The 25159-nt window shown below is 55.9% G+C and overlaps 1 protein-coding gene across 5 annotated transcripts in view; it reads left to right on the top strand.

Annotated features, from left to right (window-relative positions):
- LOC142496631 (phospholipid-transporting ATPase ABCA1-like) overlaps positions 1–25159 on the top strand; it is a 1672602-nt gene that overhangs the window by 901742 nt on the left and 745701 nt on the right. For all 5 annotated transcript variants that reach the window (XM_075603302.1, XM_075603295.1, XM_075603331.1 and 2 more), the window contains 4 exons: positions 20479–20557; positions 21715–21917; positions 22028–22076; positions 22246–22356. In XM_075603302.1, coding sequence (XP_075459417.1) covers positions 20479–20557; positions 21715–21917; positions 22028–22076; positions 22246–22356 — 442 coding nt within the window. The remainder of the gene's footprint in view (positions 1–20478; positions 20558–21714; positions 21918–22027; positions 22077–22245; positions 22357–25159) is intronic.

The raw sequence follows: 25159 nt of genomic DNA, 5'->3' as shown, positions 1-25159 counted from the left end.
CCCACTCTCAGTCCATTTGCCCCCCCTCTCTCAGTCCATTTGCCCACTCTCATAGTCCATTTGCCCCCCCCCTTCTCTCAGTCCATTTGCCCCCCTCTCTCAGTCCATTTGCCCCCTCTCTCAGTACATTTGCCCCCTCTCTCAGTACATTTGCCCCCCCTCTCTGTCCTTTTGCCCCCCCTCTCTCAGTCCATTTGCCCCCCTCTCTGTCCATTTGCCCCCCCCTCTCTCAGTCCATTTCCCCCCCTCTCTCAGTCCATTTCCCCCCCACCTCTCTCAGTCCATTTGCCCCCCCTCTCTCAATCCATATGCCCCCCCTCTCTCAGTCCATTTGCCCCCCCTCTCTCAGTCCATTTCCCCCCCCTCTCTCAGTCCATTTGCCCCCCCCCCCCTCAGTCCATTTGCCCCCCCCCCTCTCAGTCCATTTGCCCCTCCCTCTCTCAGTCCATTTGCCCCCTCTCTCTCAGTCCATTTGCCCCCCCACTCTCGGTCCATTTGCCCCCCCCTCTCTGTCAAATTGCCCCCCCGCTCTCTGTCCATTTGCCCCCCCTCTCTTAATCCATTTGCCCACCCTCTCTCAGTCCATTTCCCCCCCCACCCCTCTCAGACCATTCCCCCCCCCCTCTCTCAGTCCATTTGCCCCCCCCCCTGTCTCAGTCAATTTCCCCCCCTCTCTCAGTCCCTTTCCCCCCCCCTCTCAGTCTATTTGCCCCCCCCCATCTCAGTCCATTTGCCCCCGCCCTCTCTCAGTCCATTTCCCCCCCCCTCTCTCAGTCAATTTGCCCCCCCTCTCTCAGTCCATTTGCCCCCACTCTCTCAGTCCATTTGCCCCCCCCCTCTCTCAGTCCATTTGCCCCCCTCTCTCTCAGTCCATTTGCCCCCCCTCTCTCAGTCCATTTGCCCCCCCCCCCTCTCAGTCCATTTGCCCCCCCTCTCTCAGTCCATTTGCCCCCCTCTCTCAGTCCATTTGTCCCCCCTTCTCTCAGTCCATTTGCCCCCATCTCTCAGTCCATTTGCCCCCCTCTCTCAGTCCATTTTCCCCCCCTCTCTCAATCCTCTTGCCCCCCTCTCTCAGTACATTTGCCCCCCCTCTCTCAGTCCATTTCCCCCCCCTCTCTCAGTCCATTTCCCCCCCACTTTTCTCAGTCCATTTGCCCCCCCTCTCTCAGTCCATTTGCCCCCCCTCTTTCAGTCCATTTGCCCCCCCTCTTTCAGTCCATTTGCCCCTCCCTCTCTCAGTCCATTCCCCCCCTTCTCAGTCCATTTGCCCCCCCTCTCTAAGTCCATTTGCCCCCCCCTCTCTCAGTCCATTTGCCCCCCCTCTCTCAGTCCATTTGCCCCCCTATCTCAGTCTTTTTGCCCCCCTCTCTCAGTCCATTTGCCCCCCACTCTCAGTCCATTTGCCCCCCCTCTCTCAGTCCATTTGCCCCCTCTCATAGTCCATTTGCCCCCCCCTTCTCTCAGTCCATTTGCCCCCCTCTCTCAGTCCATTTGCCCCCTCTCTCAGTACATTTGCCCCCTCTCTCAGTACATTTGCCCCCCCTCTCTGTCCTTTTGCCCCCCCTCTCTCAGTCCATTTGCCCCCCTCTCTGTCCATTTGCCCCCCCCTCTCTCAGTCCATTTCCCCCCCTCTCTCAGTCCATTTCCCCCCCACCTCTCTCAGTCCATTTGCCCCCCCTCTCTCAATCCATATGCCCCCCCTCTCTCAGTCCATTTGCCCCCCCTCTCTCAGTCCATTTCCCCCCCCTCTCTCAGTCCATTTGCCCCCCCCCCTCTCAGTCCATTTGCCCCCCCCCTCTCAGTCCATTTGCCCCTCCCTCTCTCAGTCCATTTGCCCCCTCTCTCTCAGTCCATTTGCCCCCCCACTCTCGGTCCATTTGCCCCCCCCCTCTCTGTCAAATTGCCCCCCCGCTCTCTGTCCATTTGCCCCCCCTCTCTTAATCCCTTTGCCCACCCTCTCTCAGTCCATTTGCCCCCCCACCCCTCTCAGTCTATTCCCCCCCCCTCTCTCAGTCCATTTGCCCCCCCCCCTGTCTCAGTCAATTTCCCCCCCTCTCTCAGTCCCTTCCCCCCCCCTCTCAGTCTATTTGCCCCCCCCCCATCTCAGTCCATTTGCCCCCGCCCTCTCTCAGTCCATTTCCCCCCCCTCTCTCAGTCCATTTGCCCCCCCTCTCTCAGTCCATTTGCCCCCACTCTCTCAGTCCATTTGCCCCCCCCCTCTCTCAGTCCATTTGCCCCCCTCTCTCTCAGTCCATTTGCCCCCCCTCTCTCAGTCCATTTGCCCCCCCCCTCTCAGTCCATTTGCCCCCCCTCTCTCAGTCCATTTGCCCCCCTCTCTCAGTCCATTTGTCCCCCCTTCTCTCAGTCCATTTGCCCCCATCTCTCAGTCCATTTGCCCCCCTCTCTCAGTCCATTTGCCCCCCCTCTCTCAATCCTCTTGCCCCCCTCTCTCAGTCCATTTGCCCCCCCTCTCTCAGTCCATTTCCCCCCCCCTCTCTCAGTCCATTTCCCCCCCACTTTTCTCAGTCCATTTGCCCCCCCTCTCTCAGTCCATTTGCCCCCCCTCTTTCAGTCCATTTGCCCCCCCTCTTTCAGTCCATTTGCCCCTCCCTCTCTCAATCCATTCCCCCCCTTCTCAGTCCATTTGCCCCCCCTCTCTAAGTCCATTTGCCCCCCCACTCTCGGTCCATTTCCCCCCCCCTCTCTCAGTCCATTTGCCCCCCCTTCTCTCAGTCCATTTGCCCCCCCTCTCTCAGTACATTTGCCCCCCCTCTCTCAGTCCATTTCCCCCCCTCTCAGTCCATTTGCACCCCCTCTCTCAGTCCATTTGCCCCTCCCTCTCTCAGTCCATTTGCCCCCTCTCTCTCAGTCCATTTGCCCCCCCACTCTCGGTCCATTTGCCCCCCCCCTCTCTGTCAAATTGCCCCCCCGCTCTCTGTCCATTTGCCCCCCCTCACTTAATCCCTTTGCCCACCCTCTCTCAGTCCATTTGCCCCCCCACCCCTCTCAGTCCATCCCCCCCCCCTCTCTCAGTCCATTTGAACCCCCTCTCTCAGTCCATTTGCCCCCCCTCTCTAAGTCCATTTCCCCCCTCTCAGTCCATTTGTCCCCCCCCCTCTCTCAGTCCATTTGCCCCCCCTCTCTCAGTCCATTTGCCCTCCCCCTCTCTCAGTCCATTTGCCCTCCCCCTCTCTCAGTCCATTTCCCCCCCTCTCTGTCCATTTGTCCCCCCTCCCTCAGTCCATTCCCCCCACTCTCTCAGTCCATTTGCCCCCCTCTCTCTCAGGCCATTTCCCCCCCTCTCTCAGTCCATTTGCCCCCCCCTCTCTCAGTCCATTTGCCCCCCTCTCTAAGTCCATTTGCCCCCCCCTCTCAGTCCATTTGCCCCCCCCCCTCTCAGTCCATTTGCCACCCTCCTCTCTCAGTCCATTTGCCCCCCCCCCTCTCTCAGTCCATTTGCCCCCCCCTCTCTCAGTCCATTTCCCCCCCTCTCTCAGTCCATTTGCCCCCCTCTATCAGTACATTTCCCCCCCCTCTCTCAGTCCATTTGCCCCCCCCCTCTCAGTCCATTTGCCCCCCCCTCTCTCAGTCAATTCCCCCCCCTCTCTCAGTCCATTTGCCCCCCTCTCTCTCTGGCCATTTCCCCCCCTCTCTTAGTCCATTTGCCCCCCCCCTCTCTAAGTCTATTTGCACCCCTCCTCTCAGTTCTTTTGCCCCCCCTCTCAGTCCATTTACCACCCCCCTCTCTCAGTCCATTCGCCCCCCCTCTCTCAGTACATTTGCCCCCCCCCTCTCTCAGTCCATTCGCCCCCCTCTCTCAGTACATTTGCCCCCCCTTCTCTCAGTCCATTTGCCCCCCCCCCTCTCAGTACATTTGCCCCCCTCTCTCAGTCCATTTGCCCCCCCTCTCTCAGTCCATTTGCCCCCCCTCTTTCAGTCCATTTGCCCCCCCTCTTTCAGTCCATTTGCCCCTCCCTCTCTCAGTCCATTCCCCCCCTTCTCAGTCCATTTGCCCCCCCCTCTCTAAGTCCATTTGCCCCCCCATCTCGGTCCATTCCCCCCCTCTCTCAGTCCATTTGCCCCCCCTTCTCTCAGTCCATTTGCCCCCCCTCTCTCAGTACATTTGCCCCCCCTGTCTCAGTCCATTTGCCCCCTCTCTCAGTCCATTTCCCCCCCTCTCTCAGTCCATTTCCCCCCCTCTCAGTCCATTTGCCCCCCCTCTCAGTCCATTTGCACCCCCTCTCTCAGTCCATTTGCCCCCCCTCTCTCAATCCATTTGCCCCCCCCCCTGTCAGTCCATTTGCCCCCCCCTCTCTCAGTCCATTTGAACCCCCTCTCTCAGTCCATTTGCCCCCCCTCTCTCAGTCCATTTCCCCCCTCTCAGTCCATTTGTCCCCCCCCTCTCTCAGTCCATTTGCCCCCCTCTCTCAGTCCATTTGCCCTCCCCCTCTCTCAGTCCATTTGCCCTCCCCCTCTCTCAGTCCATTTCCCCCCCCCTCTCTGTCCATTTGTCCCCCCTCCCTCAGTCCATTCCCCCCACTCTCTCAGTCCATTTGCCCCCCTCTCTCTCAGGCCATTTCCCCCCCTCTCTGTCCATTTGCCCCCCCCCTCTCTCAGTCCATTTGCCCCCCCCCCCTCTCAGTCCATTTGCCACCCTCCTCTCTCAGTCCATTTGCCCCCCCCCCTCTCTCAGTCCATTTGCCCCCCCCTCTCTCAGTCCATTCCCCCCCCCCTCTCTCAGTCCATTTGCCCCCCTCTATCAGTACATTTGCCCCCCCTCTCTCAGTCCATTTGCCCCCCCCCTCTCAGTGCATTTGCCCCCCCTCTCTCAGTCAATTCCCCCCCCTCTCTCAGTCCATTTGCCCCCCTCTCTCTCTGGCCATTTCCCCCCCTCTCTTAGTCCATTTGCCCCCCCCCTCTCTAAGTCTATTTGCACCCCTCCTCTCAGTTCTTTTGCCCCCCCTCTCAGTCCATTTACCACCCCCCTCTCTCAGTCCATTTGCCCTCCCCCTCTCTCAGTCCATTTCCCCCCCCCTCTCTGTCCATTTGTCCCCCCTCCCTCAGTCCATTCCCCCCACTCTCTCAGTCCATTTGCCCCCCTCTCTCTCAGGCCATTTCCCCCCCTCTCTGTCCATTTGCCCCCCCCCTCTCTCAGTCCATTTGCCCCCCCCCCCCTCTCAGTCCATTTGCCACCCTCCTCTCTCAGTCCATTTGCCCCCCCCCTCTCTCAGTCCATTTGCCCCCCCCTCTCTCAGTCCATTCCCCCCCCCCTCTCTCAGTCCATTTGCCCCCCTCTATCAGTACATTTGCCCCCCCTCTCTCAGTCCATTTGCCCCCCCCTCTCAGTGCATTTGCCCCCCCCTCTCTCAGTCAATTCCCCCCCCTCTCTCAGTCCATTTGCCCCCCTCTCTCTCTGGCCATTTCCCCCCCTCTCTTAGTCCATTTGCCCCCCCCCTCTCTAAGTCTATTTGCACCCCTCCTCTCAGTCCATTTGCCCCCCCCCTCTCAGTCCATTTGCCCCTCCCTCTCTCAGTCCATTTGCCCCCTCTCTCTCAGTCCATTTGCCCCCCCACTCTCGGTCCATTTGCCCCCCCCCCTCTCTGTCAAATTGCCCCCCCGCTCTCTGTCCATTTGCCCCCCCTCTCTTAGTCCATTTGCCCACCCTCTCTCAGTCCATTTGCCCCCCCACCCCTCTCAGTCCATTCCCCCCCCCTCTCTCAGTCCATTTGCCCCCCCCCCCCTGTCTCAGTCAATTTCCCCCCCTCTCTCAGTCCCTTTCCCCCCCCCCTCTCAGTCTATTTCCCCCCCCCCATCTCAGTCCATTTGCCCCCGCCCTCTCTCAGTCCATTTCCCCCCCCCTCTCTCAGTCCATTTGCCCCCCCTCTCTCAGTCCATTTGCCCCCACTCTCTCAGTCCATTTGCCCCCCCCCTCTCTGTCCATTTGCCCCCCTCTCTCTCAGTCCATTTGCCCCCCCTCTCTCAGTCCATTTGCCCCCCCCCCTCTCAGTCCATTTGCCCCCCCTCTCTCAGTCCATTTGCCCCCCTCTCTCAGTCCATTTGTCCCCCCTTCTCTCAGTCCATTTGCCCCCATCTCTCAGTCCATTTGCCCCCCTCTCTCAGTCCATTTGCCCCCCCTCTCTCAATCCTCTTGCCCCCCTCTCTCAGTCCATTTGCCCCCCCTCTCTCAGTCCATTTCCCCCCCCCTCTCTCAGTCCATTTCCCCCCCACTTTTCTCAGTCCATTTGCCCCCCCTCTCTCAGTCCATTTGCCCCCCCTCTTTCAGTCCATTTGCCCCCCCCTCTTTCAGTCCATTTGCCCCTCCCTCTCTCAGTCCATTCCCCCCCTTCTCAGTCCATTTGCCCCCCCTCTCTAAGTCCATTTGCCCCCCCACTCTCGGTCCATTTCCCCCCCCTCTCTCAGTCCATTTGCCCCCCCCTCTCTCAGTCCATTTGCCCCCCCTCTCTCAGTCCATTTGCCCCCCTATCTCAGTCTTTTTGCCCCCCTCTCTCAGTCCATTTGCCCCCCACTCTCAGTCCATTTGCCCCCCCTCTCTCAGTCCATTTGCCCACTCTCATAGTCCATTTGCCCCCCCCTTCTCTCAGTCCATTTGCCCCCCTCTCTCAGTCCATTTGCCCCCTCTCTCAGTACATTTGCCCCCTCTCTCAGTACATTTGCCCCCCCTCTCTGTCCTTTTGCCCCCCCTCTCTCAGTCCATTTGCCCCCCTCTCTGTCCATTTGCCCCCCCCTCTCTCAGTCCATTTCCCCCCCTCTCTCAGTCCATTTCCCCCCCACCTCTCTCAGTCCATTTGCCCCCCCTCTCTCAATCCATATGCCCCCCCTCTCTCAGTCCATTTGCCCCCCCTCTCTCAGTCCATTTCCCCCCCCTCTCTCAGTCCATTTGCCCCCCCCCCCTCAGTCCATTTGCCCCCCCCCCTCTCAGTCCATTTGCCCCTCCCTCTCTCAGTCCATTTGCCCCCTCTCTCTCAGTCCATTTGCCCCCCCACTCTCGGTCCATTTGCCCCCCCCCTCTCTGTCAAATTGCCCCCCGCTCTCTGTCCATTTGCCCCCCCTCTCTTAATCCATTTGCCCACCCTCTCTCAGTCCATTTGCCCCCCCACCCCTCTCAGACCATTCCCCCCCCCTCTCTCAGTCCATTTGCCCCCCCCCCCTGTCTCAGTCAATTTCCCCCCCTCTCTCAGTCCCTTTCCCCCCCCCTCTCAGTCTATTTGCCCCCCCCCATCTCAGTCCATTTGCCCCCGCCCTCTCTCAGTCCATTTCCCCCCCCCTCTCTCAGTCAATTTGCCCCCCCTCTCTCAGTCCATTTGCCCCCACTCTCTCAGTCCATTTGCCCCCCCCCTCTCTCAGTCCATTTGCCCCCCTCTCTCTCAGTCCATTTGCCCCCCCTCTCTCAGTCCATTTGCCCCCCCCCCTCTCAGTCCATTTGCCCCCCCTCTCTCAGTCCATTTGCCCCCCTCTCTCAGTCCATTTGTCCCCCCTTCTCTCAGTCCATTTGCCCCCATCTCTCAGTCCATTTGCCCCCCTCTCTCAGTCCATTTCCCCCCCCTCTCTCAATCCTCTTGCCCCCCTCTCTCAGTCCATTTGCCCCCCCTCTCTCAGTCCATTTCCCCCCCCCTCTCTCAGTCCATTTCCCCCCCACTTTTCTCAGTCCATTTGCCCCCTCTCTCTCAGTCCATTTGCCCCCCCTCTTTCAGTCCATTTGCCCCCCCTCTTTCAGTCCATTTGCCCCTCCCTCTCTCAGTCCATTCCCCCCCTTCTCAGTCCATTTGCCCCCCCTCTCTAAGTCCATTTGCCCCCCCACTCTCGGTCCATTTCCCCCCCCCTCTCTCAGTCCATTTGCCCCCCCCTCTCTCAGTCCATTTGCCCCCCCTCTCTCAGTCCATTTGCCCCCCTATCTCAGTCTTTTTGCCCCCCTCTCTCAGTCCATTTGCCCCCCACTCTCAGTCCATTTGCCCCCCCTCTCTCAGTCCATTTGCCCCCTCTCATAGTCCATTTGCCCCCCCCTTCTCTCAGTCCATTTGCCCCCCTCTCTCAGTCCATTTGCCCCCTCTCTCAGTACATTTGCCCCCTCTCTCAGTACATTTGCCCCCCCTCTCTGTCCTTTTGCCCCCCCTCTCTCAGTCCATTTGCCCCCCTCTCTGTCCATTTGCCCCCCCCTCTCTCAGTCCATTTCCCCCCCTCTCTCAGTCCATTTCCCCCCCACCTCTCTCAGTCCATTTGCCCCCCCTCTCTCAATCCATATGCCCCCCCTCTCTCAGTCCATTTGCCCCCCCTCTCTCAGTCCATTTCCCCCCCCTCTCTCAGTCCATTTCCCCCCCCCTCTCAGTCCATTTGCCCCCCCCCTCTCAGTCCATTTGCCCCTCCCTCTCTCAGTCCATTTGCCCCCTCTCTCTCAGTCCATTTGCCCCCCCACTCTCGGTCCATTTGCCCCCCCCCCTCTCTGTCAAATTGCCCCCCCGCTCTCTGTCCATTTGCCCCCCCTCTCTTAATCCCTTTGCCCACCCTCTCTCAGTCCATTTGCCCCCCCACCCCTCTCAGTCTATTCCCCCCCCCTCTCTCAGTCCATTTGCCCCCCCCCCTGTCTCAGTCAATTTCCCCCCCTCTCTCAGTCCCTTCCCCCCCCCTCTCAGTCTATTTGCCCCCCCCCCATCTCAGTCCATTTGCCCCCGCCCTCTCTCAGTCCATTTCCCCCCCCCCTCTCTCAGTCCATTTGCCCCCCCTCTCTCAGTCCATTTGCCCCCACTCTCTCAGTCCATTTGCCCCCCCCCTCTCTCAGTCCATTTGCCCCCCTCTCTCTCAGTCCATTTGCCCCCCCTCTCTCAGTCCATTTGCCCCCCCCCTCTCAGTCCATTTGCCCCCCCTCTCTCAGTCCATTTGCCCCCCTCTCTCAGTCCATTTGTCCCCCCTTCTCTCAGTCCATTTGCCCCCATCTCTCAGTCCATTTGCCCCCCTCTCTCAGTCCATTTGCCCCCCCTCTCTCAATCCTCTTGCCCCCCTCTCTCAGTCCATTTGCCCCCCCTCTCTCAGTCCATTTCCCCCCCCCTCTCTCAGTCCATTTCCCCCCCACTTTTCTCAGTCCATTTGCCCCCCCTCTCTCAGTCCATTTGCCCCCCCTCTTTCAGTCCATTTGCCCCCCCTCTTTCAGTCCATTTGCCCCTCCCTCTCTCAATCCATTCCCCCCCTTCTCAGTCCATTTGCCCCCCCTCTCTAAGTCCATTTGCCCCCCCACTCTCGGTCCATTCCCCCCCCCCTCTCTCAGTCCATTTGCCCCCCCTTCTCTCAGTCCATTTGCCCCCCCTCTCTCAGTACATTTGCCCCCCCTGTCTCAGTCCATTTCCCCCCTCTCTCAGTCCATTTGCCCCCCCTCTCTCAGTCCATTTCCCCCCCTCTCAGTCCATTTGCACCCCCTCTCTCAGTCCATTTGCCCCTCCCTCTCTCAGTCCATTTGCCCCCTCTCTCTCAGTCCATTTGCCCCCCCACTCTCGGTCCATTTGCCCCCCCCCTCTCTGTCAAATTGCCCCCCCGCTCTCTGTCCATTTGCCCCCCCTCTCTTAATCCCTTTGCCCACCCTCTCTCAGTCCATTTGCCCCCCCACCCCTCTCAGTCCATCCCCCCCCCCTCTCTCAGTCCATTTGAACCCCCTCTCTCAGTCCATTTGCCCCCCCTCTCTAAGTCCATTTCCCCCCTCTCAGTCCATTTGTCCCCCCCCCTCTCTCAGTCCATTTGCCCCCCCTCTCTCAGTCCATTTGCCCTCCCCCTCTCTCAGTCCATTTGCCCTCCCCCTCTCTCAGTCCATTTCCCCCCCTCTCTGTCCATTTGTCCCCCCTCCCTCAGTCCATTCCCCCCACTCTCTCAGTCCATTTGCCCCCCTCTCTCTCAGGCCATTTCCCCCCCTCTCTCAGTCCATTTGCCCCCCCCTCTCTCAGTCCATTTGCCCCCCTCTCTAAGTCCATTTGCCCCCCCCTCTCAGTCCATTTGCCCCCCCCCCCTCTCAGTCCATTTGCCACCCTCCTCTCTCAGTCCATTTGCCCCCCCCCTCTCTCAGTCCATTTGCCCCCCCCTCTCTCAGTCCATTTCCCCCCCTCTCTCAGTCCATTTGCCCCCCTCTATCAGTACATTTCCCCCCCCTCTCTCAGTCCATTTGCCCCCCCCTCTCAGTCCATTTGCCCCCCCCTCTCTCAGTCAATTCCCCCCCCTCTCTCAGTCCATTTGCCCCCCTCTCTCTCTGGCCATTTCCCCCCCTCTCTTAGTCCATTTGCCCCCCCCCTCTCTAAGTCTATTTGCACCCCTCCTCTCAGTTCTTTTGCCCCCCCTCTCAGTCCATTTACCACCCCCCTCTCTCAGTCCATTCGCCCCCCCTCTCTCAGTACATTTGCCCCCCCCCTCTCTCAGTCCATTCGCCCCCCTCTCTCAGTACATTTGCCCCCCCTTCTCTCAGTCCATTTGCCCCCCCCCTCTCAGTACATTTGCCCCCCTCTCTCAGTCCATTTGCCCCCCCCCTCTCTCAGTCCATTTGCCCCCCCTCTCAGTCCATTTGCCCCCCTCTCTCAGTCCATTTGCCCCCCCTCTCTCAGTCCATTTGCCCCCCCTCTTTCAGTCCATTTGCCCCCCCTCTTTCAGTCCATTTGCCCCTCCCTCTCTCAGTCCATTCCCCCCCTTCTCAGTCCATTTGCCCCCCCCTCTCTAAGTCCATTTGCCCCCCCATCTCGGTCCATTCCCCCCCTCTCTCAGTCCATTTGCCCCCCCTTCTCTCAGTCCATTTGCCCCCCCTCTCTCAGTACATTTGCCCCCCCTGTCTCAGTCCATTTGCCCCCTCTCTCAGTCCATTTCCCCCCCTCTCTCAGTCCATTTCCCCCCCTCTCAGTCCATTTGCCCCCCCTCTCAGTCCATTTGCACCCCCTCTCTCAGTCCATTTGCCCCCCCTCTCTCAATCCATTTGCCCCCCCCCCCTGTCAGTCCATTTGCCCCCCCCTCTCTCAGTCCATTTGAACCCCCTCTCTCAGTCCATTTGCCCCCCCTCTCTCAGTCCATTTCCCCCCTCTCAGTCCATTTGTCCCCCCCCTCTCTCAGTCCATTTGCCCCCCCTCTCTCAGTCCATTTGCCCTCCCCCTCTCTCAGTCCATTTGCCCTCCCCCTCTCTCAGTCCATTTCCCCCCCCCTCTCTGTCCATTTGTCCCCCCTCCCTCAGTCCATTCCCCCCACTCTCTCAGTCCATTTGCCCCCCTCTCTCTCAGGCCATTTCCCCCCCTCTCTGTCCATTTGCCCCCCCCCTCTCTCAGTCCATTTGCCCCCCCCCCCTCTCAGTCCATTTGCCACCCTCCTCTCTCAGTCCATTTGCCCCCCCCCCTCTCTCAGTCCATTTGCCCCCCCCTCTCTCAGTCCATTCCCCCCCCCCTCTCTCAGTCCATTTGCCCCCCTCTATCAGTACATTTGCCCCCCCTCTCTCAGTCCATTTGCCCCCCCCTCTCAGTGCATTTGCCCCCCCCTCTCTCAGTCAATTCCCCCCCCTCTCTCAGTCCATTTGCCCCCCTCTCTCTCTGGCCATTTCCCCCCCTCTCTTAGTCCATTTGCCCCCCCCCTCTCTAAGTCTATTTGCACCCCTCCTCTCAGTTCTTTTGCCCCCCCTCTCAGTCCATTTACCACCCCCCTCTCTCAGTCCATTCGCCCCCACTCTCTCAGTACATTTGCCCCCCCCCTCTCTCAGTCCATTCGCCCCCCTCTCTCAGTACATTTGCCCCCCCTTCTCTCAATCCATTTGCCCCCCTCTCAGTCCATTTGCCCCCCTCTCTCAGTCCATTTGCCCCCCCCCCTCTCTCAGTCCATTTGCCCCCCCTCTCAGTCCATTTGCCCCCCTCTCTCAGTCCATTTGCCCCCCCTCTCTCAGTCCATTTCCCCCCCCCTTTCTCAGTCCATTTGCCCCCCCCTCTCTCAGTCCATTTGCCCCCCCCCCCCTCTCTCAGTCCATTTGCCCCCTTTCTCAGTCCATTTGCCCCCCCTCTCAGTCCATTTGCCCCCCCTTTCAGTCCATTTGCCACCCCCTCTCTCAGTCCATTTGCCCCCCCTCTCAGTCCATTTGCACACCCCTCTCTCAGTCCATTTGCCCCCCCCTCTCTCAGTCCATTTGCCCCCCCTCTCTCAGTCCATTTGCCCCCCCTTCTCTCAGTCCATTTGCCCCCCCTTTCTCAGTCCATTTGCCCCCCCTTTCTCAGTCCATTTGCCCCCCCCTCTCTCAATCCATTTGACCCCCCTCTCTCAGTCCATTTGCCCCCGCTCTCTCAGTCCATTTGCCCCCCCTCTCTCAGTCCATTTGCCCCCCCTTCTCTCAGTCCATTTGCCCCCCTCTCTCAGTCCATTTGCCCCCCTTCTCAGTCCATTTGCCCCCCTCTCTAAGTCCATTTGCCCCCCCACTCTCGGTCCATTTCCCCCCCCTCTCTCAGTCCATTTCCCCCCCTCTCAGTCCATTTGCCCCCCCTCTCAGTCCATTTGCACCCCCTTTCTCAGTCCATTTGCCCCCACTCTCTCAGTCCATTTGCCCCCCCCTCTCTCAGTCCATTTGCCCCCCTCTCTCTCAGTCCATTTGCCCCCCCTCTCTCAGTCCATTTGCCCCCCCCCCCCTCTCAGTCCATTTGCCCCCCCCCTCTCAGTCCATTTGCCCCCCTCTCTCAGTCCATTTGCCCCCCCTTCTCTCAGTCCATTTGCCCCCATCTCTCAGTCCATTTGCCCCCCTCTCTCAGTCCATTTGCCCCCCCTCTCTCAATCCTTTTGCCCCCCTCTCTCAGTCCATTTGCCCCCCCTCTCTCAGTCCATTTCCCCCCCACTTTTCTCAGTCATTTGCCCCCCCTCTCTCAGTCCATTTGCCCCCCCTCTCTCAGTCCATTTGCCCCACCTCTTTCAGTCCATTTGCCCCCCCTCTTTCAGTCCATTTGCCCCTCCCTCTCTCAGTCCATTCCCCCCCTTCTCAGTCCATTTGCCCCCCCTCTCTAAGTCCATTTGCCCCCCCACTCTCGGTCCATTTCCCCCCCCCCTCTCTCAGTCCATTTGCCCCCCCTTCTCTCAGTCCATTTGCCCCCCCTCTCTCAGTACATTTGCCCCCCTGTCTCAGTCCATTTCCCCCCTCTCTCAGTCCATTTGCCCCCCCTCTCAGTCCATTTCCCCCCCTCTCAGTCCATTTGCCCCCCCTCTCAGTCCATTTGCACCCCCTCTCTCAGTCCATTTGCCCCCCCTCTCTCAATCCATTTGCCCCCCCCCCTGTCAGTCCATTTGCCCCCCCCCTCTCTCAGTCCATTTGAACCTCCTCTCTCAGTCCATTTGCCCCCCCTCTCTCAGTCCATTTAACCCCTCTCTCAGTCCATTTGCCCCCCCCCCTCTCTCAGTCCATTTGCCCCCCCTCTCTCAGTCCATTTGCCCTCCCCCTCTCTCAGTCCATTTGCCCTCCCCCTCTCTCAGTCCATTTCCCCCCCTCTCTGTCCATTTGTCCCCCCTCCCTCAGTCCATTCCCCCCACTCTCTCAGTCCATTTGCCCCCCTCTCTCTCAGGCCATTTCCCCCCCTCTCTCAGTCCATTTGCCCCCCCCTCTCTCAGTCCATTTGCCCCCCCTCTCTAAGTCCATTTGCCCCCCCCCCCTCTCAGTCCATTTCCCCCCCCCCCTCTCAGTCCATTTGCCACCCTCCTCTCTCAGTCCATTTGCCCCCCCCCCTCTCTCAGTCCATTTGCCCCCCCCTATCTCAGTCCATTTCCCCCCCCCCTCTCTCAGTCCATTTGCCCCCCTCTATCAGTACATTTGCCCCCCCTCTCTCAGTCCATTTGCCCCCCCTCTCAGTCCATTTGCCCCCCCCCTCTCTGTCAATTCCCCCCCCTCTCTCAGTCCATTTGCCCCCTCTCTTAGTCCATTTGCCCCCCCCCCTCTCTAAGTCTATTTGCACCCCTCCTCTCAGTTCTTTTGCCCCCCCTCTCAGTCCATTTACCACCCCCCTCTCTCAGTCCATTCGCCCCCCCTCTCTCAGTACATTTGCCCCCCCTCTCTCAGTCCATTCGCCCCCCTCTCTCAGTACATTTGCCCACCCTTCTCTCAGTCCATTTGCCCCCCCCCTCTCAGTCCATTTGCCCCCCTCTCTCAGTCCATTTTCCCGCCCCTCTCTCAGTCCATTTGCCCCCCCTCTCAGTCCATTTGCCCCCCTCTCTCAGTCCATTTGCCCCCCCTCTCTCAGTCCATTTCCCCCCCCTTTCTCAGTCCATTTGCCCCCCCCCTCTCTCAGTCCATTTGCCCCCCCCTCTCTCAGTCCATTTGCCCCCTCTCTCAGTCCATTTGCCCCCCCCCCCCTCTCAGTCCATTTGCCCCCCCCTCTCAGTCCATTTGCCACCCCCTTTCTCAGTCCATTTGCCCCCCCCTCTCTCAGTCCATTTGCCCCCCCTCTCTCAGTCCATTTGCCCCCGCTCTCTCAGTCCATTTGCCCCCCCTCTCTCAGTCCATTTGCCCCCCCTTCTATCAGTCCATTTGCCCCCCTCTCTCAGTCCATTTGCCCCCCTTCTCAGTCCATTTGCCCCCCTTCTCAGTCCATTTGCCCCCCTTCTCAGTCCATTTGCCCCCCCTCTCTAAGTCCATTTGCCCCCCCACTCTCGGTCCATTTCCCCCCCCTCTCTCAGTCCATTTCCCCCCCTCTCAGTCCATTTGCCCCCCCTCTCAGTCCATTTGCACCCCCTCTCTCAGTCCATTTGCCCCTCCCTCTCTCAATCCATTTGCCCCCACCCCCTGTCAGTCCATTTGCCCCCCCCTCTCTCAGTCCATTTGAACCCCCTCTCTCAGTCCATTTGCCCCCCCCTCTCTCAGTCCATTTCCCCCCTCTCTCAGTCCATTTGCCCCCCCCCCTCTCTCAGTCCATTTGCCCCCCCTCTCTCAGTCCATTTGCCCTCCACCTCTCTCAGTCCATTTGCCCTCCCCCTCTCTCAGTCCATTTCCCCCCCCTCTCTGTCCATTTGTCCCCCCTCCCTCAGTCCATTCCCCCCACTCTCTCAGTCCATTTGCCCCCCCTCTCTCTCAGGCCATTTCCCCCCCTCTCTCAGTCCATTTGCCCCTCCCTCTCTCAGTCCATTTGCCCCCCCCTCTCTAAGTCCATTTGCCCCCCCCTCTCAGTCCATTTGCCCCCCCACCTCTCAGTCCATTTGCCCCCCCCTCTCTAAGTCCATTTGCCCCCCCCTCTCAGTCCATTTGCCCCCCCACCTCTCAGTCCATTTGCCACCCTCCTCTCTCAGTCCATTTGCCCCCCCACCTCCCTCAGTCCATTTGCCCCCCCCCCCTCTCTCAGTCCATTTGGCCCCCCCCTCTTTCAGTCCATTTGCCCCCCCTCTTTCAGTCCATTTGCCCCTCCCTCTCTCAGTCCATTCCCCCCCTTCTCAGTCCATTTGCCCCCCCTCTCTAAGTCCATTTGCCCCCCCACTCTCGGTCCATTTCCCCCCCCCCTCTCTCAGTCCATTTGCCCCCCCTTCTCTCAGTCCATTTGCCCCCCCTCTCTCAGTACATTTGCCCCCCCTGTCTCAGTCCATTTCCCCCCTCTCTCAGTCCATTTGCCCCCCCTCTCTCAGTCCATTTCCCCCCCTCTCAGTCCATTTGCCCCCCCTCTCAGTCCATTTGCACCCCCTCTCTCAGTCCATTTGCCCCCCCTCTCTCAGTCCATTTCCCCCCTCTCTCAGTCCATTTGCCCCCCCCCTCTCTCAGTCCATTTGCCCCCCCTCTCTCAGTCCATTTGCCCTCCCCCTCTCTCAGTCCATTTGCCCTCCCCCTCTCTCAGTCCATTTCCCCCCCCTCTCTGTCCATTTGTCCCCCCTCCCTCAGTCCATTCCCCCCACTCTCTCAGTCCATTTCCCCCCTCTCTCAGTCCATTTGCCCCCCCCTCTCTCAGTCCATTTGCCCCCCCCTCTCTAAGTCCATTTGCCCCCCCCCCTCTCAGTCCATTTCCCCCCCTCTCAGTCCATTTGCCACCCTCCTCTCTCAGTCCATTTGCCCCCCCCCCTCTCTCAGTCCATTTGCCCCCCCCTCTCTCAGTCCATTTCCCCCCCCCTCTCTCAGTCCATTTGCCCCCCTCTATCAGTACATTTGCCCCCCCTCTCTCAGTCCATTTGCCCCCCCCTCTCAGTCCATTTGCCCCCCCCTCTCTCAGTCAATTCCCCCCCCTCTCTCAGTCCATTTGCCCCCCTCTCTCTCTGGCCATTTCCCCCCCCCTCTCTTAGTCCATTTGCCCCCCCCCTCTCTAAGTCTATTTGCACCCCTCCTCTCAGTTCTTTTGCCCCCCCTCTCAGTCCATTTACCACCCCCCTCTCTCAGTCCATTCGCCCCCCCTCTCTCAGTACATTTGCCCCCCCCTCTCTCAGTCCATTCGCCCCCCTCTCTCAGTACATTTGCCCCCCCTTCTCTCAGTCCATTTACCACCCCCCTCTCTCAGTCCATTCGCCCCCCCTCTCTCAGTACATTTGCCCCCCTCTCTCAGTCCATTTGCCCCTCCCCTCTCTCAGTCCATTTGCCCCCCCTCTCAGTCCATTTGCCCCCCTCTCTCAGTCCATTTGCCCCCCCTCTCTCAGTCCATTTCCCCCCCCCTTTCTCAGTCCATTTGCCCCCCCCCTCTCAGTCCATTTGCCCCCCCCTCTCAGTCCATTTGCCACCCCCTCTCTCAGTCCATTTGCCCCCCCTCTCAGTCCATTTGCACACCCCTCTCTCAGTCCATTTGCACACCCCTCTCTCAGTACATTTGCCCCCCCCTCTCTCAGTCCATGTGCCCCCCCTCTCTCAGTCCATTTGCCCCCCCTTTCTCAGTCCATTTGCCCCCCTTTCTCAGTCCATTTGCCCCCCCCCTCTCTCAGTCCATTTGCCCCCCCTCTCTCAGTCCATTTGCCCCCGCTCTCTCAGTCCATTTGCCCCCCCTCTCTCAGTCCATTTGCCCCCCCTTCTCTCAGTCCATTTGCCACCCTCTCTCAGTCCATTTGCCCCCCTTCTCAGTCCATTTGCCCCCCCTCTCTAAGTCCATTTGCCCCCCCACTCTCGGTCCATTTCCCCCCCCTCTCTCAGTCCATTTCCCCCCCTCTCAGTCCATTTGCCCCCCCTCTCAGTCCATTTGCACCCCCTCTCTCAGTCCATTTGCCCCTCCCTCTCTCAATCCATTTGCCCCCCCCTGTCAGTCCATTTGACCCCCCCTCTCTCAGTCCATTTGAACCCCCTCTCTCAGTCCATTTGCCCTCCCCCTCTCTCAGTCCATTTGCCCTCCCCCTCTCTCAGTCCATTTCCCCCCGCTTTCTGTCCATTTGTCCCCCCTCCCTCAGTCCATTCCCCCCACTCTCTCAGTCCATTTGCCCCCCCCTCTCTCTCAGGCCATTTCCCCCCCTCTCTCAGTCCATTTGCCCCTCCCTCTCTCAGTCCATTTGCCCCCCCCTCTCTAAGTCCATTTGCCCCCCCCTCTCAGTCCATTTGCCCCCCCCCTCTCAGTCCATTTGCCACCCTCCTCTCTCAGTCCATTTGCCCCCCCCCTCTCTCAGTCCATTTGCCCCCCCTCTCTCAGTCCATTTGCCCCCCCCCCTCTCTCAGTCCATTTGCCCCCCTCTCTCAGTACATTTGCCCCCCCTCTCTCAGTCCATTTGCCCCCCCCCTCTAAGTCCATTTGCCCCCCCCCTCTCTCAGTCAATTCCCCCCCCCCTCTCTCAGTCCATTTGCCCCCCCTCTCTCTCAGGCCATTTCCCCCCCTCTCTCAGTCCATTTGCCCCCCCCTGTCTAAGTCTATTTGCACCCCTCCTCTCAGTTCTTTTGCCCCCCCTCTCAGTCCATTTGCCACCCCCCTCTCTCAGTCCATTCGCCCCCCCTCTCTCAGTACATTTCCCCCCCCTTCTCTCAGTCCATTTGCCCCCCCCTCTCTCAGTCCATTTGCCCCCCCCTCTCTCAGTCCATTTGCCCCCCCTCTCAGTCCATTTGCCCACCCCTCTCTCAGTCCATTTGCCCACCCCTCTCTCAGTCCAATTGCCCCCCCTCTCTCAGTCCATTTGCCCCCCCCTCTCTCAGTCCATTTGCCCCCCCTCTCTCAGTCCATTTGCCCCCCCCCTCTCTCAGTCCATTTGCCCCCCCCTCTCTCAGTCCATTTGCCCCCCCCTCTCAGTCCATTTGCCCCCCCTCTCTCAGTCCATTTGCCCCCCCTCTCTCAGTCCATTTGCCCCCCCTCTCTCAGTCCATTCCCCCCCCCTCTCTCAGTCCATTTGCCCCCCCTCTCTCAGTCCATTTGCCCCCGCTCTCTCAGTCCATTTGCCCCCCTCTCTCAGTCCATTTGCCCCCCCTTCTCTCAGTCCATTTGCCCCCCTCTCTCAGTCCATTTGCCCCCCTCTCTCAGTCCATTTGCCCCCCCTCTCTCAGTCCTTTCCCCCCCCTCTCTCAGTCCATTTGCCCCCCTCTCTCAGTCCATTTGCCCCCCCCCTCTCTCAGTCCATTTCCCCCCCCTTTCTCAGTCAATTCCCCCCCCCCACCTCTCTCAGTCCATTTGCCCCCCCTATCTCAGTCCATTTGCCCCCCCTCTCAGTCCATTTGCCCCCCTCTCTCAGTCCATTTGCCCCCCCTCTCTCAGTCCTTTTGCCCCCCCTCTCTGTCCATATGCCCCCCTCTCTCAGTCCATTTGCCCCCCATCTCTCAGTCCATTTGCCCTCCCCCTCTCTCAGTCCATTTGCCCTCCCCCTCTCTCAGTCCATTTCCCCCCCTCTCTGTCCATTTGGCTGCCCTCCCTCAGTCCATTCCCCCCCTCTCTCTCAGGCCATTTCCCCCCCTCTCTCAGTCCATTTGCCCCCCCCCTCTCTCAGTCCATTTGCCCCCCCCTCTCTAAGTCCATTTGCCCCCCCCTCTCAGTCCATTTGCCCCCCCCTCTCAGTCCATTTGCCACCCCCCTCTCTCAGTCCATTTGCCCCGCCCTCTCTCAGTCCATTTGCCCCCCCCCCTCTCTCAGTCCATTTGTCCCCCCCTCTCTCAGTCCATTTGCCCCCCTCTCTCAGTACATTTGCCCCCCTCTCTCAGTCCATTTGCCCCCCCCCTCTCAGTCCATTTGCCCCCCCTCTCTCAGTCCATTTGCCCCCCCTCTCTCAGTCCATGTGCCCCCCCTCTCTAAGTCTATTTGCACCCCCCCTCTCAGTCTATTTGCCCCCCCCCTCTCAGTCCATTTGCCACCCCCCTCTCTCAGTCCATTCGCCCCCCCTCTCTCAGTCCATTTGCCCCCCTTCTCTCAGTCCATTTGCCCCCCCTCTCTCAGTACATTTGCCCCCCCTCTCTCAGTCCATTTGCCCCCCCTCTCAGTCCATTTGCCCCCCCTCTCTCAGTCCATTTGCCCCCCCCCTCTCTCAGTCCATTTGCCCCCCCTCTCTCAGTCCATTTGCCCCCCCCTCTCTCAGTCCATTTGCCCCCCCCTCTCTCAGTCCATTTGCCGCCCTCTCTCAGTCCATTTGCCCCCCCCCCTCTCAGTCCATTTGCCCCCCTCTCAGTCCATTTGCCACCCCTCTCTCAGTCCATTTGCCCCCCCCTCTCAGTCCATTTGCCCACCCCTCTCTCAGTCCATTTGCTCCCCCCCCTCTCTCAGTCCATTTGCCCCCCCTCTCTCAGTCCATTTGCCCCCCCCCTCTCTCAGTACATTTGCCCCCCCCCCTCTCTCAGTCCATTTGCCCCCCTCCTCTCTCAGTCCATTTGCCCCCCTCTCTCAGTCCATTTGCCCCCCTCTCTCAGTCCATTTGCCCTTCCACTTCTCTCTGTTAAATTCCATGTTTGTGTATGGTTTATAGTAACAAGACAGTAGAACACGACCTCTCTCTCATGTGACCCTGCTCTGAGCTCGAATGTATAGCTCCCTTGTCTCCCAAAACACACTTGGGAGAGCATGAGAGCGCGCTCAGCGGGAGAGTGGAAGTTGCGATACACATTGATTAAGGTAAGCGCGCAAAACGCTAAGCGCGGACCTCTCCAGCGGGGAATCAGCTTTTATTCTGTAAGTTCCAAAGCTCCTACATTTTTGTAGTAACGATACATCGTTTAATTTCTTCAAATGTTTCTTACATTGAAAAGGGTGCAATGCAACACAATGTTATGCATTAAATCTACAGCATAGATACCACATGTAAAGATTTTAACGCCTTTTCCTTTATTATAGTATTTTGAACCCCCCCTTTTTCCTACTAGGTAGCTTTATTTCACAGTAACTACATTTAATTGAAGAACCAAGTTGAAGTAACAGATGAATACTATTACTCAAATTGCTTTTGGACACTTTAATCAACCTGCCTACATGTTTGGATCAATCTATTGCAGCAGTTGTATTCATTTATCTTTGCCCTGCCATTCATACGATGGCAGAAAAAGAGAACACTATATAATTGAATTTAGCTGACGTTTTATAAAGGACAAACTGACATAGCTGATGAAACCATGGCAAATCCGTATTTAACTTTTTTTATTTTCAGGACAAGAGAAATATTTCGTCACACAACAATGAGAATGAAAGAATCAGCAGTGAAAATGAAAGCAAAGATGTGATGCAAGGTTAGAAAGGAATGTGAAATCTCATTACTGCAGAGCAAGGGCCAACATACATTTAAGAGTAATATATATTGCTGGCAAAATAATATTGAAAAAGAGCAATAGCATGTACAGCATTTTAATTGATATGCCTAAACTTCTTACTGTTCAGTTCTGAGTTGTTCAGTTAAATAGCCTGAATGCATTTAGACAAACATATTTATTTTGAAACAAATTATATTTAAAAAAATTATCCTCACAAATAATCCATAAAGGAGACAGAGGAAGAATAAAAACCGAAATGATATCTAGATATTTAAAAAAATATATATGTTGGTAAAATTCACATTGATCTTTATTCTAAAACCTCATCCAAACTATTTAAATCAGCAATGTTTTTTAACATGATGTGAACTATGAAATCCCCATATCAGTACTCTACTGCTACAGTACATTACAGCTGCAAGGATCCCATGGTTCCTGAGTTACGTATACAGATGAAGCAGCCATTATTGCTCTCACTGGCTATTTTAAGAGAGACTGCTGCTAATTTCCTGATCTTAAGAAGCCTAGAAATAGAAGAATGTTCCAACCAGTGATGGGATAGTTTTCCATGCATATAAGATTACAGATGCAGAATGGGAACAATTTACAACAAATAACAACACTTGGAGTTTAAGGGCTACCAAATATCCAATCAAGCTAGGATTTAATTAGGTCAAGAGATTGAAAAATCCAAACTATGAAGCCCTCCATTTTAATATGATAGGGTCTACGGAAAGTTAACTATTTTATATTTCCCATATTAATATAAATACTCAGGAACAACCGGGCCTTTCTAAATGACCTAGAGTGACAAACTGCAACAAGCTTATAGCACAAACCACGTTGTTTAAAAAATGGGGAAGTTAAATATATGATAAACTTTTGGATAGAGTTTATTATTTGGTTGTGCAAGAGGTAGCATTACAAAAACTGTTTTTGTTTTTCACATGGTGGCAAAATATGTGAAAGAAAGGAAACCCTGTAGTCATGCAATATGCCACACGTTCACTGTTAAGATATGTTGATCCATGTTTTTGAGCAATAAGAAAACCTTTGCAAAGTTAATAGAATATTTTCTCACATTCTGGACTTGTTATTGTTAACTTTGAATTGTTATTGAATTTTACTGTATGCAGATGTAAGGGCTATAACTAGCCTAATTCAGAAACATGTTGCACACGCCCAGTTTTTACAAAACATTGGCCAAGAAATTACTTATATTCTACCATACAAAGGAGCAGAAGATGGAGCCTTTGTTATGCTTTTTGAAGAACTTGACTCTCAACTTTCAAACTTGGACATTTCCAGCTATGGGCTATCAGACACTACTTTGGAAGAGGTACATTCGCAATGCTTATACTGTATAACTTATAAGTGGACAAATTCTATTTTATGAAAACAAGTGAATAAAGATTAGTTGATGGTTTGTTTCTTGTTTTGTTACTTTAGATTTTTTTAAAAGTGGCAGAAGATACTGGCGTGGACAAGGAGATATCAAGTAAGGAGCAAAACAACAGTTTCTTTCTGCAACAATCTTTTCATTTTCCGTTATACAGTACTTACTATTTAATATTTTGCATTAAATTGCATTTTCTTACAGATCAAATACATGCACATTTTGAGAATGCAGATATTTACACAGTTTTTTTTCCCACGTTGCTGTTTAGCTGCCAAAGATACTGTTACAAAAGATTGGAGACAGCGTTTGAAGAAATTCAATCGCACTAGTATTTGCAGTGTAAAAAGCAATCCAGAATTATTAAAAGTGAAAGACAAAGGTATGTCTCTTTACATTATTTTTTATCAATACATTACCAGTTGATGTGTTTAAAAAGGCTGAAGGAGTGGCTCTGTGAGTAACATTACTGACTCTAAAAACAAGGCCACTAACTGGTTTGAACCCCATTATCAGCTCCTTGATACCTAGGCAAGCCACTTTATCTCCCTGTACCTCAGCCACCAAAATTAGATTGTAATCCCTATCGGTAGGGATTTGTGTCCCCAAAATTCTATGTACATGTAGCACCTGTTCTTCCACCCCCTCCCCTCCCCCTCTGGGAGAACTCGGGTAGGATACTGCTGATGTAGTGATGATTACCTGCGAGGGAACAAGAGAGTTCCACGTGATCATGTGGGGGAACGCGATCATGTGGGGGAACAGGACAGTCCTTTTTGGGATCCTCTAGTTCTTCTCCTCTTGGTGTCAGCGCTCCAGACATAGTGGGTTCAGCAGAGCTGCAGGCTGTCCCACCATGACAACCTTTTGTGAGGATTCGGGGATTGCGTCCCTTGCGGCGCGGTTCCTCCTCTTTACATAAAAGTACTGCAGCGGCTGCTGCCTCCGATCTGCCCCCCTCTGGTGCGCGCACCCCCGCTCTGTTTACAGAGCGCGTGCGCACCCGCTCCTCTTCTACCAGGTCACAGACCTTAGCTCCGCCCCCTCAGTCACACCGCACCTCCGCTGCGCGCGGCGTGCACGCGTGACGTCGCGCAACGAGCCCCAGCTGCTAGTCAAGATTGCAGTGAGCCCTTGTCTCCTGCAGCCTATCCTTTGCATCTGCAGAGGCTCCGCCTCCACTCCGCCCCCTCTCCTACTGGTTCCTGTCTCCTATAAGAAACTTCCTCTTCCTGTCATACCTTGCTGAACATAACCTTGTGTAGCCTTTGCGTGTGCCTGTCTTGTCCAGCCCAGTCTTGTCTTGTTCTCTGCAGTTAACCTCTCGTGTACCGACCTGGCTTTGCATTTGGATTCTCTCTGGCTCTTGACCCCTGGCTTACGGATAACGACGACGAATACCTCTCCAACCCCAGAACACAGGCTTACGGACTCCAACTACGTGTACCTCTCCAACCCACGGACCCCGGCAAGTATTGGATTAACCCTTTCTACATACCCAGACCCAGCAACGCTACAAAACACCTTCTGGGCTCGCCCCCGCTACTGTGGGTGTGTGGCACAGTCCTTCCCACCTCAGTGCCGGGGTCAGGTCTTGTTTGTGGGCTCGCGCAAGCGTTACACCTTTACCCCCAATACCTCTGTCCAACAGACTGTCGCCGAGCCAGAAGTATAAATGAGGATGCTATTTATTGTAGCAGCCACTGCCGGTGTCATTACAGCGTATGCTTCAGTTGATAGGATAGATCCCTGGCTTCTGGATGGTATTGGCCTGCAGGTAATATTGAAGCCTGGCTAGAGTAGCTTGTTGCCCTCAGCCCATGAGGCTGGGCACATGTCTCCCTCCCAGCCGGAAGGAGACATCTCCAATACTCTCCCACCCCATGCATGGGGCAGGCTGGAAACCAACTGAAGGTTTCACCCCTAAGGGGCTGAACTTCAATCTATAATTTAGGTTCTTCCTTCCTGAAGCTCAAAGAGGGAGGGCCCTGTGTCATCTCCACTCCTGTCACTCAGGAAGTAAGCATGAGGAGGGGGAAAACCCCATAGGATAGCCTGTCACTGTCTACATCTTATTAGAACCTACATGACAGGGAAGGTAGAGAGATAGCTGGACCAGCCATGGCTATATACAGTTCTCTGATCACTGGCACTGTCGCAATTAATGTATAACTACCTACAATTTGATCCTTGTTTTATTGGCCACAAAATGGCCAATAGGTCAGCCTCAGCCTGATTGACATGGGGAGAAAATGTCACCACTTCCTATTGGTGGACTAATATACAACATGTTATCTGGGGAACAGGCTTATAGAGCTATTGAAGTTTCTGTGTTCCCTCCGGTTTTGATTATTGAAAAACAAATAAAGTGAGTGGTTACTGCTGTTATAAAGAATTCACAACAGCAGATATCATCACAAATTCTTGAAGAAAGAGGCACATACAGTATAACATTGCCTCATAAAGTAATCTTTTTCTAAAATGTACTTTCATATAAAAATAAATAAATCTAATTCCAGGTCCTTAGGCCGCACTTATAGTCCTGGCTATGGTGACGCGACGTCGTGACGTAATCCATCGCCATTTTCACCACATTTTTTGCCTATGGTGCTCACGTGCCCGCTGAAGTCTCACGACGGTCGCCGAAAAATCAATTTTCATTGACTTCCAGAGATCGTAACCAAGCAGTCGCATCTGCTACAGGCGCACGCAACAGCTTAAGTAAACTTGTTTTAACACAACATTGCGTCGTCGTCGCTGGGGCTATAATCTGCAATTTTTTAGTCTTTTTTTTTTGAATAGTAAAATGGAAAAAAAAATACTTTTTCAGTTTCCTCATCACAATGTACTTACAGTACACAGTTCAAACATTCCAAGACACTGAATTAGGCTTGGATGATATTTGAAGCAGTGTTCATGTCATCTGATAAAGATTTATTGAGGTCTTTGTTCCAGGCAGAATCTATTAAAATGCCCATGCAGCATATAAGTAAAAGAAAATATTCTGTTCTATAGTGTCTCTGACAACTGTTAGAAACGTGTTCATCCAGTTCAGTACATTTAGAAAGAGTTTCTAAGGCTAAATAGTTTTATGCGAGATCAGTTCTGATTATTTTATTACCACACACAAAAAAAGAGACTATCAAAAATCAGCATACAGTTTTAAAATTTGTGAGTTACTACAG

The sequence above is a fragment of the Ascaphus truei genome, chromosome 1 (assembly GCF_040206685.1).
Source record: "Ascaphus truei isolate aAscTru1 chromosome 1, aAscTru1.hap1, whole genome shotgun sequence".
NCBI classification, from domain to species: domain Eukaryota; kingdom Metazoa; phylum Chordata; class Amphibia; order Anura; family Ascaphidae; genus Ascaphus; species Ascaphus truei.
The sequence above is the reverse complement of the archived record's forward strand: the minus strand, read 5'-3'. Positions and strand labels throughout refer to the sequence as shown.